Raw genomic sequence first — 18,457 nt, 5'->3', positions numbered from 1 at the left:
TTTATGAAGCCAATGAGCAATTGAGGTCGCTTCAAACAGATCATCAGCTGCACCCACCCCCTTTATGAATCAGCTGCCCCCCCCCACCACCTTTATGAATGGACAGGTTAAAGTTATACAGGGACAATTTAATTTAAATAATGCTTCCTCGAGCGCGACACTAAATGGAAGCAAAACACGTGTATTTGGAAAATACAAATAATGCAGACATTTACAGAGAAAGCTTTGTTGACATGTCTCAGTGAGCAACAATGTGTACTTCAACCAAACAAGTAATGGTTTACATTTTATTTATAAAATCAAGCTGACAAGGTCGCTTAATCAGGGCCCTTGTGCTCCTGAGGTAAAGCCATAACACTGATAAATGACAGAAAAGCAGGATGACCTCCAAACAAAAATTACACAGGATACAGAAAAAATGAAGAATGTTATGGGGAATACAGGTTTCCACAAGTGCTGTTGTCCTACATGTGGTTATCGACAGGAGGTAGGATATTTGATAAGAAATGGTCTTGTGATGTTACGATTTACAGTGGTTTGCATGGGAGACATATAGCCAACACAAAGGGAAGAAAACAAAGTTGCAGAAAAACAGTCGAAGGAACTGTAGTATAGACTCACAAAATAGATGGATTTCATTTATATTACGTATAAAAGGATTATACAATTAATGATTGTAGCTTATAAAATAAACTACTTCAAAATGCATTCCAGGTGTAGTGGTTTGACCGTCGTCTTTTATAAATCGTGTTCCAAGTGATCCAGATAAAGGCAGCAAAGCATTTTTCAGCAACAAACTTTACCTCACTCTAAGAAAATAGGAATTCCTGTGTCACTCCATGAAGTACATCCGAGAAACCACCTGGATGAAGAGGTAGCAGTTTCACTAACCATCGCCTGACCTACACGCCCACAACCCTGCATAGGCCCAGGGAAGGGATACGTGCATGAAAGACGAACTGGAAATCCTTCATGGAGCAATAATACATCCGGAAAAAATACAAAAGGGGAACCAAAAATGTCTTTGGCCCAGTGAAGCTATACTAAGTTTTTACACCCACAGATCATTTACAAAGTACTTTTCCTGGCAACAATGAGGCATGTAGTCGGGCGTCTGGCTGCATCTCCAGCACTGACCCTCTGAAGAAATCTAGGTTTTTAAGCGAGTCAACATCAAAGTAGACGTTATTGGAAGGGGGGTGGGGGGTGAAGATGGAAGGGAAGAGACAACTTACATGACTGACATTGCAATTCTAAGTCACAGTTGAGGAATCTACATGGCCTGTCGAACAGTTCAGATGGACGAATGCCAACCCCACCTTATTATCTGCTTAAGAACTCACAATTGATTAATGCACCTACGGCAGAACTGTGTTTAGTCTACAGCCACCGTCTGCAATCTGTGGCTCTCTGCATTATTTGGACTCGAAGTCATGATCCTTCACTACTGACCATGCTGGCAGGAGCTGATGGAGTTGCAAACATATGCAGCACCAGAGGCCATTAAAATGGGCACCGTTTAATGGGATAACAGAAACATGGTCACAGGCATGCTAAGATTTCAGGGAGTTAGTGCTATAATAAAATATCCAGGCAGTCCTGTACTCACAGATTTAGCTTGCAGGCCAAACAAGATCTAGTGCGGACTGCAAGATCATTCCAGTATCTAGTACCAAGAAAATCCAGGAAAAGGCTGCATTTTCCCATACATATTGAATTCAAATAATTTAACTTCAATAGTCTAAAGTCACGCATGGAAGTCCGTTTCCTGTACTGTCATTTTGTCAAGAAATGTGTGGCACGGAGGCTCGAAGGGTTCAATTATTTAACCATTTTTAAAAACAAGTTATTGAAAATCAATAAAATAATGAAGCCTCAGACCGTTCATATACCCGGTGCTATGACACAGCAATGATTTACGAGACCATAAGAAGCTTGGTACATTAGGACCTTACAGGTAGATATCCTGCAAAGTCTATAAGGAACCGCTTCTTCCGTGTTTGCTGGAGCGTGATCCTGACTAATCAGATCTTGGTAAGATATGGCATGTTAGGGATGGATCATGCATCGTGTCGTTTTTGCAAGGTTGAAAACCAATGTGAAACTCTTAAGCACGTGATGCTGTTTTGTTCAGCTGTTCGAGGCCGGGGATGAAGAACAGATTTGGTCAACTTGCCTGGTATACTACCTCAACAGTTCTTGCATTCATTCATTTCTTAAAATCGGACTTTTTTTTAGAATAGTGTTTTTATGATATACATAAAATTGTGATTCTGGCATAGAATGAAATGACTGCAGTTCAGATTTTTTTCCTTCTTGTGTGTTGTCTGGGTATTGATGAATATTCTTTTGCTTGCAATTTCTTTTCATTCTTTTGTTTCAAATTTGTTAAAAGGTTAAGTTTTCATAGCCATATAAAAATAAAATTAAAAAAGTAATGATTTACGAGAAATGCTTGTTTTGTTGACCCTAAAGATTATCCGATTAAATATATTTAATCCATCGTTTCGAGAAAGCATGTGTCCTTTCTGGGGATTTTTAAAATCGAAATCCGTTTTCTTTCAATCACAGCCAGTGCACCCAGTCCTGTCAATATAAGTACTGACCCTACCAATCTGATGCGTGGGAGAAAAACATGGAGGGTGTTACATGAAGCACCCAGCAGCCACCATATTTGGGATTTGTTTCACATCAGAACAAGGTGCTCCGCTTCTTTTGGAAAAAATAGTTTCCAAGTCTTCATTGAGAGCCAGACACAAATATACCACCAAGTAGCTGAACCTGTCCCGCCCTCCCCTCAACCCTACACAGAGTAATAGTCGCCTCATAGGTGTGTAATACTCGCCTCATAGGTGTGTAATGATTCTGAAGTTTAAAAAGGACCATGACGAGAGTGTCAAACTCGTGAGGACACCACATGCAACGTGGCGCGTTCCTGGTGGCCTTGAATCTCAGTTCAAAAAGATACTCAAATGTAAAGGAAAAAGTTTTTGATGAGGATTCGAAACCAGCCAAATTCTCGGGAGATGGTTCTGTGGCTATGAAAACCGATTTGCTTTCAATCTACACCACACCACAACTTACCTTGATGTTGGCCTGTAACCCTGTCCTTGGGCATGTGCGTGTTGACCACCGGCCCCGCTTGTAGGAACAGCTCCCATAGCAGCGGCTCACTCACTTTCTCATCAAGCCCACCAACATAGACTGTGGCATCTGGAACAGAATGAATTCAACATCAGAAAATCTGCTGCAATAATGTATCATTCAAAAAAATCATATTAATGATTATTGCAACTCAGGACGAGGAGCAACATTCTCATTGCATAAACCAAAGGGAGTTTTGGAGGACTCTGCTTCTAAGATATGAAACCAGAAGAACATTAGATTGATGGGTGATTTCAATCTCCATCTCTCTTCTAACCCTCCCACCTCTCTCCTTTCCATCCTTGATTCCTACTTTCTCACTCCTCTCCCCTCACTTCCCCGCCTACCCACCAATCTGGCTCCACCATTGACCTCATCTTTACCTCCTCTTTCACTGCTTCTCCCATCTCTTCTCTACCTACCCATCTCTCTGACCACTCCTTACTCTTCTTCTCACTCACCCCCCCTCCCCACCTTCCACCACCCCCTTCTTCCGTCGTGACCTACGTAACTTTAACCCTTCTCGCTTCCTCATTTCCTGCTCCTCCACCCCCCTCTCTTAGCCACTGAAGCCTCTTCCACCTTACCCTCCTCCCTCACTTCTACTCTAGATCTTTATCCTCTCACCTCGTTCCGCCCCTCTTGTCGACCTGCTCCACCTTGGCTCTCAGCTCATCTTTCCTCTATGCGCTGCCTTCTTAGGCGTCTTGAACGTTCCTGGCTCAAACACCCCTCCCCCTCCAACCAAGCTGCATACTTCCACTATCACACCCTCTATGACTCCTGCCTTAACTCTGCTAAGCGTACTTGCTTCTCTGACCTTCTCCACTGTCTTCTCATCCTCGCCGTATTTTTCAAACCTTAACTCAACTTCTCTCTCCACCTACCCTTGACCACTCCATCGCCTCTCCTCTCCCTGCCTCCAATCTGACCACCTCCTTTTCCAACAAAGTCCTTGATCTCCGCCAAACTATCCTCTCCTCCCCTTCCTATTCTCCTCCCCCTTTTCCTTGTCTTCTGACACCCCTATCACTCAATCTGAAGTTGCACTCCTCGTTTCTAAAACTCATCCCACTGCTTCTCCCACTGACCCTATTCCTACCTCCCTCATTCCCAAAATCTACCCTCTTCTCATACCCTATCTCACCTCATTTTTCAACACTTGTCTCTCCACATCCACCTTCCCCACTCCTTTCAAGCATGCTACTATCATCCCCATTCGTAAAAAACCCTCTGCTAATCCCCATCTCCCATCCAATTTCCGCCCCAATTCTCGTCTACCCTTCCTTTCTAAACTTCTAGAACGCATTGTCAATTCTCAACTCTCTACCTACATCTCCAACCATTCTCACCTCCCGCCCGCACCCAATCTGGCTTCTGCCCTCTACACTCCACTGAAACTGCTCTCATTTCTGTTCTCGGCTCTCTTCTCTCTGCCCGTTATTCCAAGCATTCCTCTATTCTTATCCACCTCGACCTCTCTGCTGCCTTTGATATGGTCGACCACCCTGTACTCCTTAGCTCTCTCTCCTCATTTGGCCTCAAAGACTGTTCTCAGAGGAGAACCAACTTATTTTACTAACCGCTCCTTTTCAGTCTCCTGGGGTGGCTGCACCTCCCCTACCTTTCCTCTCAACCAGGGTGTTCCACAGGTTCTGTCCTTGGCCCCCTTATCTTCTCTAGCTCCCATTATTTCCTCCTTTGGTATCTCACACCACTTCTATGCAGACGATACCCAGCTCTTCCCCTCTTTCTCTCCTGACATCCACCATAAGCTTTCCTCTTGCCCTTCAGCCATCAAATCTTGTATGTCCTCTCACTTCCTTACTCTTAACACTGACAAAACCGAAGTCCTATAAACACTCTTCCTCCCCCATCCCCTCCTCCATTCATTCTCTTTCCCCTCTCTCCCCATAATATCTCTCTCTCTCTCTATAATATATATATCTCCCCCCCTCCCTCAATCCCTCTTCCACATCTACAGTAACCATAAAATTCGTCTCGGACTCTTCTACTGCTCCACTCTTCGCTTTGGACTCCCTTCCTCTCACCTTTCCCCCCCTCAAATCTATCACTCTGCCATCCATTCCCTCTGCCTCCTCTCTCCTCACGACTCCATCTCCTCTTCACTTCACACACTAGGTTGACTGCCTTTTCACTCTCAGCTCAAAGCTCAAATTTAATTTCCTCTGCCTTGTCTTCAAAGCCCTCTATAGTCTTGCCCCTTCTTACCTATCCTCCCTTCTTACTTTCCATACTCCCTCTCGCTCTCTCCGTTCAGCTGATCTCTTCCTTCTCTCTCCTTCTGACTCCACAGCTCCCAACAGTAAAAATAAGAGGTACGCACCGAATAACCTTAGAATTGAGATTTGATGTGCAGAGGATTTGATGCTTAAAGTGGAGTGACAATTTCTTTGAATATATACTGTCTGTGTTCTTCACAATGACACTAATAGGTTTATTAGTGTCCAAATATACATTTCTTCGTGCAATCCTGCTAATTTGCCAATAAGTGCCAAGGCTTCAGCAGGTGTAAATGGTATAATTGGCACTCTGATCCCCTGCCTTTTTCCAACTTAAATTAATCCAATGCCATGACCAGCTGAGTGGTGGCGGGACTCTATAGGTAGGCTCATGCGTTGAAGTGAGCGTTTTATTCCCAGCGGTCCCTTAGGGGATTTAACAGTGGTCCAGAAACAGGATTCACTGTTTTAGACCATGCTCTGTATGAAATGCCTCCATTTTCCATTCTGAAGCCCAGGTTCAATTTTCTCTTGCCTCTCTCTTACCCTATCGTGCCCAGTCAGTCCTCTAAGTAGTTATAGTTTTCAAGCCTATACCAGTTCTCCTTTGTCCAAAAAGATTGAGTAATGGGTTTTAGCTTCAAAAAGGGTAGACTATGAACACCCATTTTCAGCTAGTGAATCAACACCACTACAACAAACCCCATTCGTGGTCCGCAAGGGCTACCGTCCAAGAGAGACAATGATGAACTTAAAAAGGTGGGATATCTAAACAAACCCTTTCCAATCTACCAGAGAGGGATTGCAAATACCTAGGTGGGGCGGTGGGAATGGCATGAAATTGCTAGCAATAGCATGGGTTAAAGTAAAAAACTGGGCATCTGTGGCATGCAAAATTACACTAGTAAACAAGCTGCTTTTCTGGGTCCAGGACAGCTGGATATGCCCGTTAACAGAACAACACTAGGAATAAGCATCTATAAACAACTATGGTCTAAAAGGCTTGTACATTTCGAGCCATGGCGTGGCACACAGAACTGGGAGGCGAGAAACATCGGGGCGAGTGCAGGATGTAAGGGCACAATGTATGCATGAACTCACAATGCTCTGCCAACTTCAGTGAGATCTGGGAGACTGCAGAAACAACCAATTAGGTGGAAGAATGGCATAGTGTAACTGTTCGCCTGCTACTATGAGTCTTACCAACCCACTTCTGTACCTACACGGATTCAAACAGAGGCTAGAGAAGTATGTGGGCTGGGACGCTGGAGACAGGAGGCAATCGGGGACGTCAGGTCCTTCACGTTGCTTTCAGAGGGAGTGGGATCTTTATCCTGACTGCTCACATTGTGAGGCCCACTAGCACCCTCAGAGACACTATACCATTTATTGAAAACGCAAGAAGAGTATTTGTACTCAGTTTGCATATGCAGCAATAGTTTCCTTCTTTGCTGAAGTATGCAAAGAATAAAAGGTTAAAAAAAAATGGGTGTGCACAGCTACAGCACAATTGAGGCCAGAGATAGCATACCCTAAGACTTACTGACAAAGGTGGTTCAGGAGAAGAAAAAAACCAATTGGCTAACGACAACACTATAGTTAAGTTAATGTATTCCCCCTTCTACTACCACCACCACAGACTCGTCACCCCAACTTTGCAGCTTTTACCACAAAGACCATCTCCCCGCCGTCCCCGTTCAGCTCCCGAATTACTCAGATGAAGCCCCTAAAGCACATATTCGATGGCCACAGCACAGAGGGTCTATGGCAGTTGCATTCACGCGTTTTTATGCCGAGGACTCCCTTGAGTAAAAAAAATGTTTCCGTGCCCCGGCACAATATTTAACTGCTTAGATTTTCGATTGAAAGCAGTCACTGTAATCCCTTTTTATACAGCCTCGCACCCCCACTGTACATCCTTCGGTCAGTCCACAGTTTGAAGAGCTGTGAGGAGTCGCTGCATAGTCAGATTCCCAGAAGCACTAGGTTAAGAAGGTACGGTAGCCTGAGTGCAGAGCTCCGAATTACAGGGAACAGTAGATGCTCCAACTATGGAAGACACATACACATCTAAATAGAAGATCGAGGGAAGCTGTTAAGAACACGTTATACCGGTCACTGCCCAGATTCTCAAGTAAAATCTGACTGAGCAGCCATGTAAGCGGGTGAAGAGAGGTGTAGTTCCAGCAGGAAGATGAGGATATCTGCAAGTAACACTACCTGATGTCTGTTATGGATAATGTACCAGCATTCACAGCAAAGAAAAAGCGGAGCAGATTTGAATGAAAATAACGTCCAACCATGATAAAAATCAGAAACACTGGTCATTTAAAAGACCGAGTACTAACAGATTGCCTGGAAATCCTTGAAAGAAAGCAGGAAGACTCACGAGCGAGTGTGAAACTGCCAATAAATGGCTAATCAAGCAAGATAACTATTCCAGAAGGCCTTTGTATGTGTGTCTGAATTTTCCGACAGGGTCTGAACATGGTAGACAGACTGAATACCTCCAGCGGGAACTACCTACATTTCTGGGCCTACATGCTGGGATGCATTTGGGGATTGAGAAGGCATACAGGTCCCATGCGACGAAGTCTAAACTGGGCCAGCTCCCAGTCCTGCTTTTGTCAGGGAAAAAGTTTTCAGGAAGATCAGGGAACGTCAGAAAGTTTACAGGGGTGATGAACGACTAAAAATAATTTTTTCAGTTACCTTTAGAAGGTGATCATGAATCAGAGAAAGCAGTTTATCACAGGTAAAGAACATGCAAAACCTAAGTATTTTAAGCTATTTGATCGTATACTCTGCCAAGCTAAACGTGGCCAAGAAGGAACAAACGCATACAAACGCATGCATTCAATTATCGAAAGGCTGTTGAAAACGCTTCGCATGTGACGCAGTATATTGTGCCCCCAAAGCAAATTGCAGCTATAAAACACAGTTGCGTGTCAGAATCAGCAGATGGACAAGCTGGATTAAGTGGTTCTTTAACAACCAAAACGTGTCACTAATTTTGTCAGCCCTAGTCTACAGGAAAAAAATGAGTCTAAAAGGGTGCTCGCCAGAATGTAACGGCGGAACTTTAGCAAAAGTAAGGGCCAAGGAAATGCTGGCTGGTTCCTTACCCCACCGTTATGTCTCCTCAGAAAACGGGTATGGGGGCCCTTGGCACAGTCCGAAAATAAAGATGCCAAATGTCTCTTCTACCTTACTCTCCTCGGGTTGTGCATTTGTTGCTAGTCTTTTTCTCCTTGTACTGCCAGGGATTTTGTCTCTGGAGTTCTTCCTCACCCTTGGGATCGCCTCCTGGCTCGTAAATCCACATCAGCCCCCTCAACAGTTAGGCAGAAACCTGTGCAGTTCCTTTAGGGACCACTGCAAAATGTTTAAGACTACATGTGTTGGCAGTAAACCCAATTGGTAGCAGTCCACACCACCCAGATTTACCTGGTAGCTGTGGCTGAGCAGTCATACTTCTCTCAAGAGTTAGACAGTATATAGAGTATACACATTAGGTACAAAAATACAGTAGCACAAGCAAACACTGACCAGAGCTTTGGTATAAAAGTATATAATTATTTATTTAAAAACACTTGTAAAAAATACACTGGCACTAATATGTCAAGCAAGTTCAAACACAGTCACTAGAAATATATACACCTCCCTAATATACACACCTCCCTGATTAATTATTCGATAAGTCTTAGGAAAAGAACACCACTTATCAATACAGAGGTGAGCGCTTAACCAAGATGGCACTATAATAATTATTTAAAAAAGGAGGGAAAAGGCAGAATTAGGAAAGCACACAATACAATACCAACACTTTTAGAGAACCACAGTTAGTCAAGAAAGGCAGGGTCTACTGTAGAGCAAAAAGTTCATAGGCCAGGCCCACTCTTGGAGAGAGCAAGGCGGAATGTGCCCAAGGTCACACAGTTGAAGTACACTTTAAAAGTCTTTGCAGATAGTTCAAGAAGGAGTTAAATCAGTTCAGAAAAGTTAGTTAGCAGGTCCCAGGACACCCCAGGATAGAGAGTCAAGGATTTACGGGACACCTTGAACAGTCTGTTGCAAGGGAGACCAGGCGGGACACAGTAACTGAAATGGTGAGAAAGCTCCAGCGGGGGCAGTTGTTCCTGGCAGCAGGTGCAAGTCGGTGCTTCGTCCAGGGGAAGAGAAGATCTCGACGTGGAGGAAAGCTGGAGGTCGTTGCACTGCCAGGGAAGAAACCAGCCACTGAGTTTCCCCGATTAAAAGGTACGACCCTTTTATTCGTGGTAGTGGTGAAGCGTGGCTATCCGGCCGCCGGGGTGCTTGGCACTGGCGATTGACCACGAGATGATCCAGGAGGCGAAAAAGAGGAAAACTGGTTAACCCCACCAGCTCAAAGGAAGAAGACTCTCCTGGATGAAGATCTTCTCTGTCGTTGGTAAGTGGTGAGGCGGTTCAGCAGGGCTCTACCGGTGGTGTCGTCGTTGCAGGTCGGCTCAGCTTCTCCCTCTTCGGATTCTTTAGGTCCTGTGGCGACTTCTCCAGTCCCCAAAGCCCTGCTTTTATGCAGACAACCCCCATTCACCAGTCCTAGCTGTCAATCAAACATGCTAAGTGGTGAGCCAGGAGGCTCACCACTGGGCCAATCACACAAGAGTGAGAGGGTGCCTATTCCCCCCTCCCACACATCCTGTAGACCCAGACAGAGTGGCACCACTTTTGGAGGCTTCTGTGTAGAAGCCCGCCGAAAGTGGAACAAAGGGCTCGACTTAGGTTGGAGTTACAGAGGCGAACACAAACACCATTTTAAAACAGAGTCCTGGCAAAAAGACCAAACCGGGGAATAAATATTAAATAAATAACCCGGCAGTATCTTTAACATTGCACCAAAAAGTGGTGCGTTTAAAATGAATGGGAAAATCCCATAGTAAATATTCTTAAGGAATATTTTGCGTGGTAACCACTGCCACCAGCCAGAAACTCGACAAGGCGGGACTGCACAGTGCCCCCTTGAAAACAGACCCAGGGGTAATCTAATTAACCCCTTCAAGTACTTCCACAATATGATGGTTTGTACTGGTTCTGTTCACAAATTTGGACTAATAAAGCCAATGGTGATTTACATGCCCTGGGAGACAGTAGTCAGTCCCAGGGTATGGAGTCTATGTTTGGGGGCCACTATGACACCCCTGTGTTAAACACATACCAAAAACAAATGAAGCCCTATGTAGTAAAAGACCCCATAGCCCATAAAACGCATACAAAGTCAAAAGGCTATCTCAAATCATGCCTAAGAGTGGGAGAAAAAGAGTCACTCTTAGCAGGAGAAAAAAATAAACCCCAAAAATCCAGCAAAGCTGCTGGGGGACTCGCTAGGTTTGGGAAATTAGCCGTAAGAGAATTCTCCTTAACATCGACCCCCCCAAAGCCTTAGGTAGGTCTTGATTTGCACCCCTTCTTGTGGGCTTTGCACCCACACCTCGCCCCAGGGTCTGGTTTCTCCCTCTCTCTCCACATTGTGGGGTCTGGTCTCTGCTACCCCGGCTTGGGGCCCAGTCTGAGCTACCCCCACCATGGAGTCCGGCCTCACCTCTCAGCCCTCCTCACCATTCCATGGAGCACCTGTGTACCTTATGTCAGCAGGCAATGCTTCTCCAGGGCTGTTTTCACATAGGTGGAAGTGGCTTCTTCGCTGCGGGTCCTTTTTTGGCATTCCACATTCAATAACGCTAGCATTCTCTTCCTGCTCTCCTCCTGCGGGGCTTTGGCGTTGGTTTCTTGTCACTTCACACATCTGACTCATGGACAGTTCCCACTACAGGACTGTCTCCTGGGCTGGGTTTCTCTGGTTTGTTTCTCGGCAGGTGCAATCCGCGTTCCATGGGATCAGCAGCCACCCGATCTGCCACGCACGTACTCGCTTCCTCCTGCCACTACTTCCAGGTTGAGGTCTCTCCGTCTATGTAACTCTGCAGGCTACCTTCCTCTCTAGTCTTAACACTGATTGAATCTTTATCTTCCCGCACAGTGAGGGGTGGATCCACATCGTGTTCACTCCTCTGAGATTAAGACAGTATATGAAAAGGGCCAGAAACCGTATCTGAAAAGGGTCAGAAACCATATCAGCCATTTGTGTAGGGGATTGCCAGATATTACACACTTCAACTGCCATATAATCAATAATCTGGTAGGTTCTTGGCACAAAGGAGGATAACATATCCCTGGTTAAGGGTTGCCTGTCTTCTATAGTGGGTCACCTCCAGCGGGATCCCGCTTGCCCTGTCCCCTGGGGCGTGTTAGTTTAGCATGTTCACCTCCCTAGTCCCAAGGGGAATTGTAATTCCCTGGATTCCTCACACACGCCACTCTACATACTGCAATTCATTGGATATCTCCGACTGCCCATTTGTGTAACCTGTGGTGCTACAGGTAAAACAATGTACAGAACATATTCTAACACAAATGCTGTGCGTTAGAAATAGGAACAAGTTACTTACCTGCAACTATTGTTCTCCAGCATGGGTCGGCATGGATTCACATGCTCATGAATATTCCCCGTTGTCAGGCCAGGAATCCTCAGTAAAAGAAAAACTGTTCACTTACAAACTGTATTTATCATCTAAACCAATCACTGTCTTCTGGGTTATACTGCCCACAGCCAATGACAGTCTTCTTCCTAAGCCCCTCCTCTGGGAGCCATCTTCAGATTTGGTAAGCATGTAAAGTGGCAGGATGTCCAAGAAGAGCTGCAGAGGTGTAGGAGGGAGGGTTCACATGTGAATCCATGCCAGACCCATGCTGCAGAACAATAGTTCCAGGTAAGTAACTTGTTCCTTCTCCAGCATAGGGTCTGGCATGGATTCACATGCTCATGAAGAATACATAGCAGTACAACATTACACAACCACAGAAGGTGGCAAGGCTCAACAGAAGCAATACTCTTACCTCTGGAACAGACTCACCTCAAGCGAACAAGTTGCGTAGCACTGCTTGGCCGACTGTGGACACTCTCTGCAATCCTTGTCGACTGAGTAAACCTTCGTGAAGGTGTGCGTGGACCTCCATGTAGCAGCCCTGCAGATGTCCAGCCGGGGCACAACAGATAGGAACGCCTTCGTTGCAGCGATCGCTCTGGTGGACTGGGCTCTCGGATGGCCGGGCAGCAGTCAGTTCGCCAAACGATGACAGTGAGTGATGCAGCCGGAGAGCCATCTTGAGATAGAAACCTTGGACAAGGCCTTCCCATGGTTCACAGGACCAAAGTTTACGAACAGTTGAGACGTCTTCCGAAAACTCTTTGTGCGTGCCACGTAGAATTTCCGGGCACGAACAACGTCCAGCGAGTGCAAGGTCCTTTCAGCCGGTAATGAAGGCTTAGGGAAAAACATACGTAACACCAGAGGCTCGTTCAGGTGGAATTCCGATGGAACCTCGGCATGAAAGAGGGGTGCCTCTGCGGCACCGCACTCGACTCGTGGAATGTCAGATATGGCTGTTTGCAGGACAGGGCCTCTGGATCTTAGGTCACAAGGGAAGCAGTTTTCCACAAGAGGAACTTGAGAGGGGCCTGATACATAGGCTTGAAGGGGGCCCCCCCATGAGCCTCGTCAGAAGCACATTAGGTTCCCACGCCGGGGCAGGAGCCTTCACTGTTCGGAAAGATCAAAACAGTCCTTTGAGGAACTCCTTGACGAGACAGTGAGACCAAAAAGGATTGTCCTGGAGACCTGGTGTACTGGGAGATAGCCGCCAGATGCACCTTGATAGAGGCGTGCGCCAGTCGGGCCTTCGCCAAGGATAACAAGTATGGAAGAATTTGCAGGGCCATGACTCTCAGAGGAGTGATCTTCTGCAACTAGCACCACGTAGCGAAACGCTTCCACTTGTGATGCTCTGGCCTTGGCAAGGACCTCCCTGCAGTCCGCTGGCAACTTGTATCCTCCAAACTCTAGGGCTGCAGGAGCCAAGCCCTCAGGTTCAGCAATCCTGGGTTGTGATGCAGGATTGCGCCTCCCTTCCCTGGCAAGAAGATCCATGACCACTGGCAGTTTGACCAGAGCGACGCTGACAAGCTGCAAAAGTCCGGGTACCAAATCTGCCTCGGCCACGCCAGGGCGATGAGTATCATTCTGCCTCGGCACTGTTTGAGTGTATGGATGACTCACAGCAGGTGAGGAAATGGTGGGAATGCGTACAGAAACAGGCCTTCGCACGGGAAGGAGAATGTACCCCCATGCTCCTCGGTTGGTGGAATCAGCTAGCAATCTTCTGGCATTTGGAGTTTGCCACCGTCGCAAACAGATCCATCTGGGGCCGGCCCCACTTGATGAAGATGCAGTGCGCCTGGTGCTCCCGAAGTTCCCACTCGTGGCAGGAACCCAACTCCCTGCTGAGGGAGTCAGCGATGGTGTTCTTGACTCCCACCAGGTGAAAAGGGGCGAGGAACATCTCGTGTCCAACGGCCCAGCACCACAAGTCCTGCGCCTCTTTGTAGAGTGCTGGGGATCAAGTGCCCCCCTGCTTCCTAATGTAGAACATTGTGGTGGTGTTGTCTGTGAAGATCCTCACCACCTTGCCCTTCAGTGACCGAAGGAATGACATGAGGGCCCAGAACACTGCCCGCAGCTCCAGCATATTGATGTGAAGATCCTGCTCCGCCTGCCATAGGCCTCTGGCGTGTAGACGTCCCGTGTGGGCTCCCCAGCCAGGGAAGAGTCTGTGGTGACCATCTCCTGGTATGGGGGGCTTTAAAACCCTGTGCCCCGGGCGACGGAGTAAACGCCCCACCATCGTATCACCCGGCAGAACTTCTCATCGAGCAGGATTTTGTCTGTGAAGCTTCTGGACACCTGAATCCAGCCAGCGTCCAGGAACTCCTGAAGAGGTCGCATCCGTAGCCTACAGAGCTGGATAAGGTAGATGCAAGATGACATCATGCCGAGAAGCGAATTGATGGTCCACACCGTGGCGGTCTTCAGTGACAACAGCCGTTGCACTTTCCCCAGGATAACCACTACCCTCTTCTCTGAGGGTGATGCTAGGCAGGTGACTGTACTGAGTCTGGCTCCTAGGAACAGCACGTTTTGCGATGGTGTCAAGCAGGACTTCGGATAATTGATGAGGATCCCAGATCCGTCAGCAGCTGGACGGTTGCCTCCGTGTGTCCGACGGCCAACTCTCGCGCGAATGAGCCAGGTGCGGTGAAAGTCTTCTGCTTCCAGTTGGCAAAGCATGTGCTGCATAGTGACCATCCTGAATCTTTGGGATTTGAGAGATGGCCGCCAGCCCCCAGTTTTCTTTTGACTAAAGAGTATCTGGAGTAGGCTCCGGAGCCCCGGAGTAGTTGTGGAACCAGCTCTATCCCCCCCCTTACGCAGCATGGCCCGAACCTCCTCCAAGAGTTGAGGGGTGTGCTGCTCCTGCCAGGCCACCGGAGGGATTCACGGACACCTGTGCTTGAAACTCCAGGGTATGTCCGTAGGCTAGAGCATCCATCACCCATCTGTCGGTGGAGATCTTCTCCCACTCGCTGACTAATCCTGTCAGCCGGCCTCACACCGGGGGTGCATGGGTGGAGGCCCCGACGTCTAGGCCAGTTCAGCTCTGCTTCGGCGCCGGCGTCCTGCCTTGAGGGTGACAGCAGCGCTGACCACCTCCACCGTAGGCCTTGGAATGGCCTCTGTAAGCCTCCTTGGTCGTGGACCTGGAGGGCTGGCGGTACGACAAGGAGAAACCTTTTGTCGATCTGCCCAACTTCCCTCTGAGGAGCAAAAGGAAGAGCAGTGTTGCTGGAGTGCACCCAGGGCACGTGTCGTCTCTGTATCTGCATTGAGGGCCTGCAGGGACTCGTTGACAAGCTTACCAAAAAGGTTATCTCTGTCGAACGGCATGTCCAGTACTCTCGCCTGAACCTCCTGTTGCAAATTTGTGGCCTTCATCCAGCCTTGAAGACAGAGGCAGACACTGTTCCCCATCTGCCAGAACCCTGTGTCGGCTATGTCCAGCGCCACTGTAATGGCATGGTCAGAAGCCACCTCTCCCTCCTGGAAGAGGGTGATCGCCTCCATCCTCTTGTCGTCGGGCAGGAACTCCAGAATCGAGCACAACTTGTACCACAGCTCCCTGTAGTACCTGGCCAGAATCGCCAGTGCGTTGGCCACCTTGATGGTGGATGCTGCAGTGTAAATAACCTTCCTTCCCATGGCGTCCAACTTCTTCCCCTCGCTGTCTGGAGGGACTGAGGACGATGAGGAAGGGTTCGACGAGCTATTTGTCGCAGTCGCCAAAACAGCAGAATCCAGCGATGGTTGCGACTGTAGGCACCTGGGTGCGGACTCCGGCACCCGGTACATTTTCTCCAGCCTATCCCGCTTGGCCGGGGCCATGCAAAGGTTCTTCAAGAGGGCCAGGCCCTCCTCCCACACGCCGTCCAGAAGGGGTACCACCATGATGGTCTTCCTTTTGGCCTCGCACCTGTGGTACAGGAAACCCTCCTTCTTGGTCAGCTGGAAAAGCTTAGATGCTTTGGCGACTATGGAATAGAACAACCCCACCTCATCCGGTGTGTACGTCCTCGGCTGCAGAGTTCTTTGCTAGCGATGTGATGGACGGTGTGCCTATCAGCTGTAGATAAAGCCAACTATAAATTGAGATCCAGCTGTCACAGCTCGCTAAAGGCGTTGTGCAGCCAGATGGAAGGAACATTGCTAGTGCCCTACGCCTGTGCTGCAGGGTAACTTGCGGGTAGGCTGCTTGCAGTGGTCCTAGTTTCTCTGAATACCACTAGGGTATGACTTCATTTCTGGATGGACAAGACCCTAATATTATTCTCAATGTCTGTAGTTGTACCCACCTGCATCCAGCGGTCCTTGAGGTTGCCGAGCAGGTGCTACACCTTGCTGTGCTGCATATTGTTGCACAATATTGTGCAATGTGTGAAAATGGGTGGCTAGCATTTGTAGTCAGTTTGCAAATACGGGCCTCCACGGTTTGGATGAAACTGGGCTAAGAATTCTAGTGACAGATTGGGTGTGGCTAACATTCCATTCCTAGAACTTGTTTGTGGGTAAACTAGATTACCTCCAAACCAGTTGACATGATTTGTATGTGTTAAAGCCAATTCAGGAAACTGGTATGGGCGATACTGGATGGTGTCTAATCTCCCCTCACCGGGAGAGTTGCATATATATTATTTGTCTTTTTAGCTGGGGTTTTGAAGTAAGTAAAGAGCGACTCTGCTGGCAATTCCCTAATTGTGCTAATGCGAAATTGGTATTCACTGCCTGATAGTGAGATGATCGAAGCCATTCATTCATACAGCGACATTCTACAATGGATGGGAATATTGATTTTCGATGAGCCATCTTCTCTACTCCCTCTAACCTCTTATTTAAAAAAGCTTTTTAGATTTTTTGTTTTGCTTTGTCTGCAATATCGTGACTGGGCATGAGGTTATTCTACTATTAGTAATGCTATGGCCCTCTCTAAAACGTCCCCATCTGTTACGGGTGCCACCAGACATGATCGCCTGTGGTCAAGCTTGACCCCTGACCCTTACCTCGACCTCATTTGAGGCTGTGGAAAGCGGACACAGTCAGTAGTCATGTTTTATGATAATACGCACCCCAGGCAGTGACCTAGCGAGTGTTTGTGCCCATCAGCATAATTTAACCAAATACAGCCAAGAAATGTGTGAAGTTCTTTAGACTCAAAGAGACACCATTCTATGTCAAGACAGGAGGCGAGCATTATGCTTTACTCATAAATCCATGAGAAAAGGGAAATCCAATAGTTTAAAGCGTTCAGACATGGAATTGTAACTATGGCACTTCAAGCCCCATGAACCTCCAGTCCTTGGTAGTCCTGAGGCTCACATCCTCCACCTATCAGGTGCTAGCCCCCAGTATATGAGACCCCTGCACTAGGTCCCTTCCTCTTTCTTTTAGCTGCAGCTCTCAGATAAGTATTCATATTTTCACAGTTAATGCACCGCATATATTTTCCTTGTTGGAGTGGTGGCAGCGCGAAAAAGAGATTTAGTTTCTCTTTATATTTGAATTGTATGTGTGAACGCACGAGTGCGTGCATTATAGTTTCATATAAAAATATCCTTCTGGTGAGGGAGTGCGACGGAAGCGTTGCCACGCAGAAGCAGTGTTGGAGATATTGAAGTTGTATTTCCCTCAGGAGTCGGGACCGGAGCCACGAGCAAACGCGGTCGCATTAGGTAGCCGGCCCGCTCCAAGAATATTTCTCCTCAAGCCGGAGCGCGCATTACCGCTGGCGAATAATATGGGCAGTAGGACCCAAGGGAGCGGGAGGCATCGAGCCTACCCATCACCGCCTGGGTCTTCCTTACTGTTTTCTACATCGCGAAAGTCGCACACGACACAGACCTTGCCATATTAAGTGATTTTCACGGAACAGACGAGGGATTACAAGCCGCCACAATTGTTATACTGCTTTGAGCCTATTACAAAGCTGACAGTCCGGATTCTGGCCCTGCAGTCCCTATCACCCATGTCTCACTATGATGAACCGGACAGGTCTCATTCAACCACACCTGAGTGAAGTGAGGAAGAGTGGGTGGAAGAACCCACAGAGAAAGAGACAGAACTGTCCCTCAGTTTCAATAAGGTCCTAGGGGACTCCCTGTCCCAGGCTGTTTCCCAAGGGGTGCATCCCATAGAGCAGCGTTTAGATATGTTGGAAGCACTAATGTGTAAACAGAAAGCAGACAGCTAGCTGCTAGAAAGAAGGGCAGACAGCCCTGTGAAGGAACGTCAGCAAGACACCCCCACAAAGGGGTTGAACAAAAGGGGTGTAGGAAAGCTCAGAAGAGGCTGACCTCTTTCCCCCCCCAAACCAAACAGAAAGGGTAAACTCTGTTCCCCAGGAAGTGACCAACCGAGTCACCAGGCTAAAAAAGGCCTTCCTATTGAAGTCTGCTACCCACGACCGACCCCCTACCTTAGGGGTGAATAATTTAGGGGAAGATGACTAAGGCTACTCGCCAGACGACGAGGAGGAAATCATCCCAGAAAAGCCCCTCAAGGAAGAGCCAGCCCCAGGACAGG

At 47.6% G+C, this 18,457-nt stretch overlaps 1 protein-coding gene across 1 annotated transcript in view; it reads right to left on the bottom strand.

The window, feature by feature from the left end:
* SF3B4 (splicing factor 3b subunit 4) overlaps positions 1-18,457 on the bottom strand; it is a 91,298-nt gene that overhangs the window by 11,627 nt on the left and 61,214 nt on the right. The window contains exon 2 of the mRNA XM_069652413.1: positions 3,085-3,213. Within this exon, the coding sequence (XP_069508514.1) occupies positions 3,085-3,213 (129 nt within the window). The remainder of the gene's footprint in view (positions 1-3,084; positions 3,214-18,457) is intronic.

Source organism: Ambystoma mexicanum, chromosome 1p (assembly GCF_040938575.1).
Source record: "Ambystoma mexicanum isolate Mex_15411 chromosome 1p, UKY_AmexF1_1, whole genome shotgun sequence".
NCBI classification, from domain to species: Eukaryota; Metazoa; Chordata; class Amphibia; order Caudata; family Ambystomatidae; genus Ambystoma; species Ambystoma mexicanum.
Note: the sequence above shows the minus strand (reverse complement) of the source record. Positions and strands in the feature narration are given on the sequence as shown.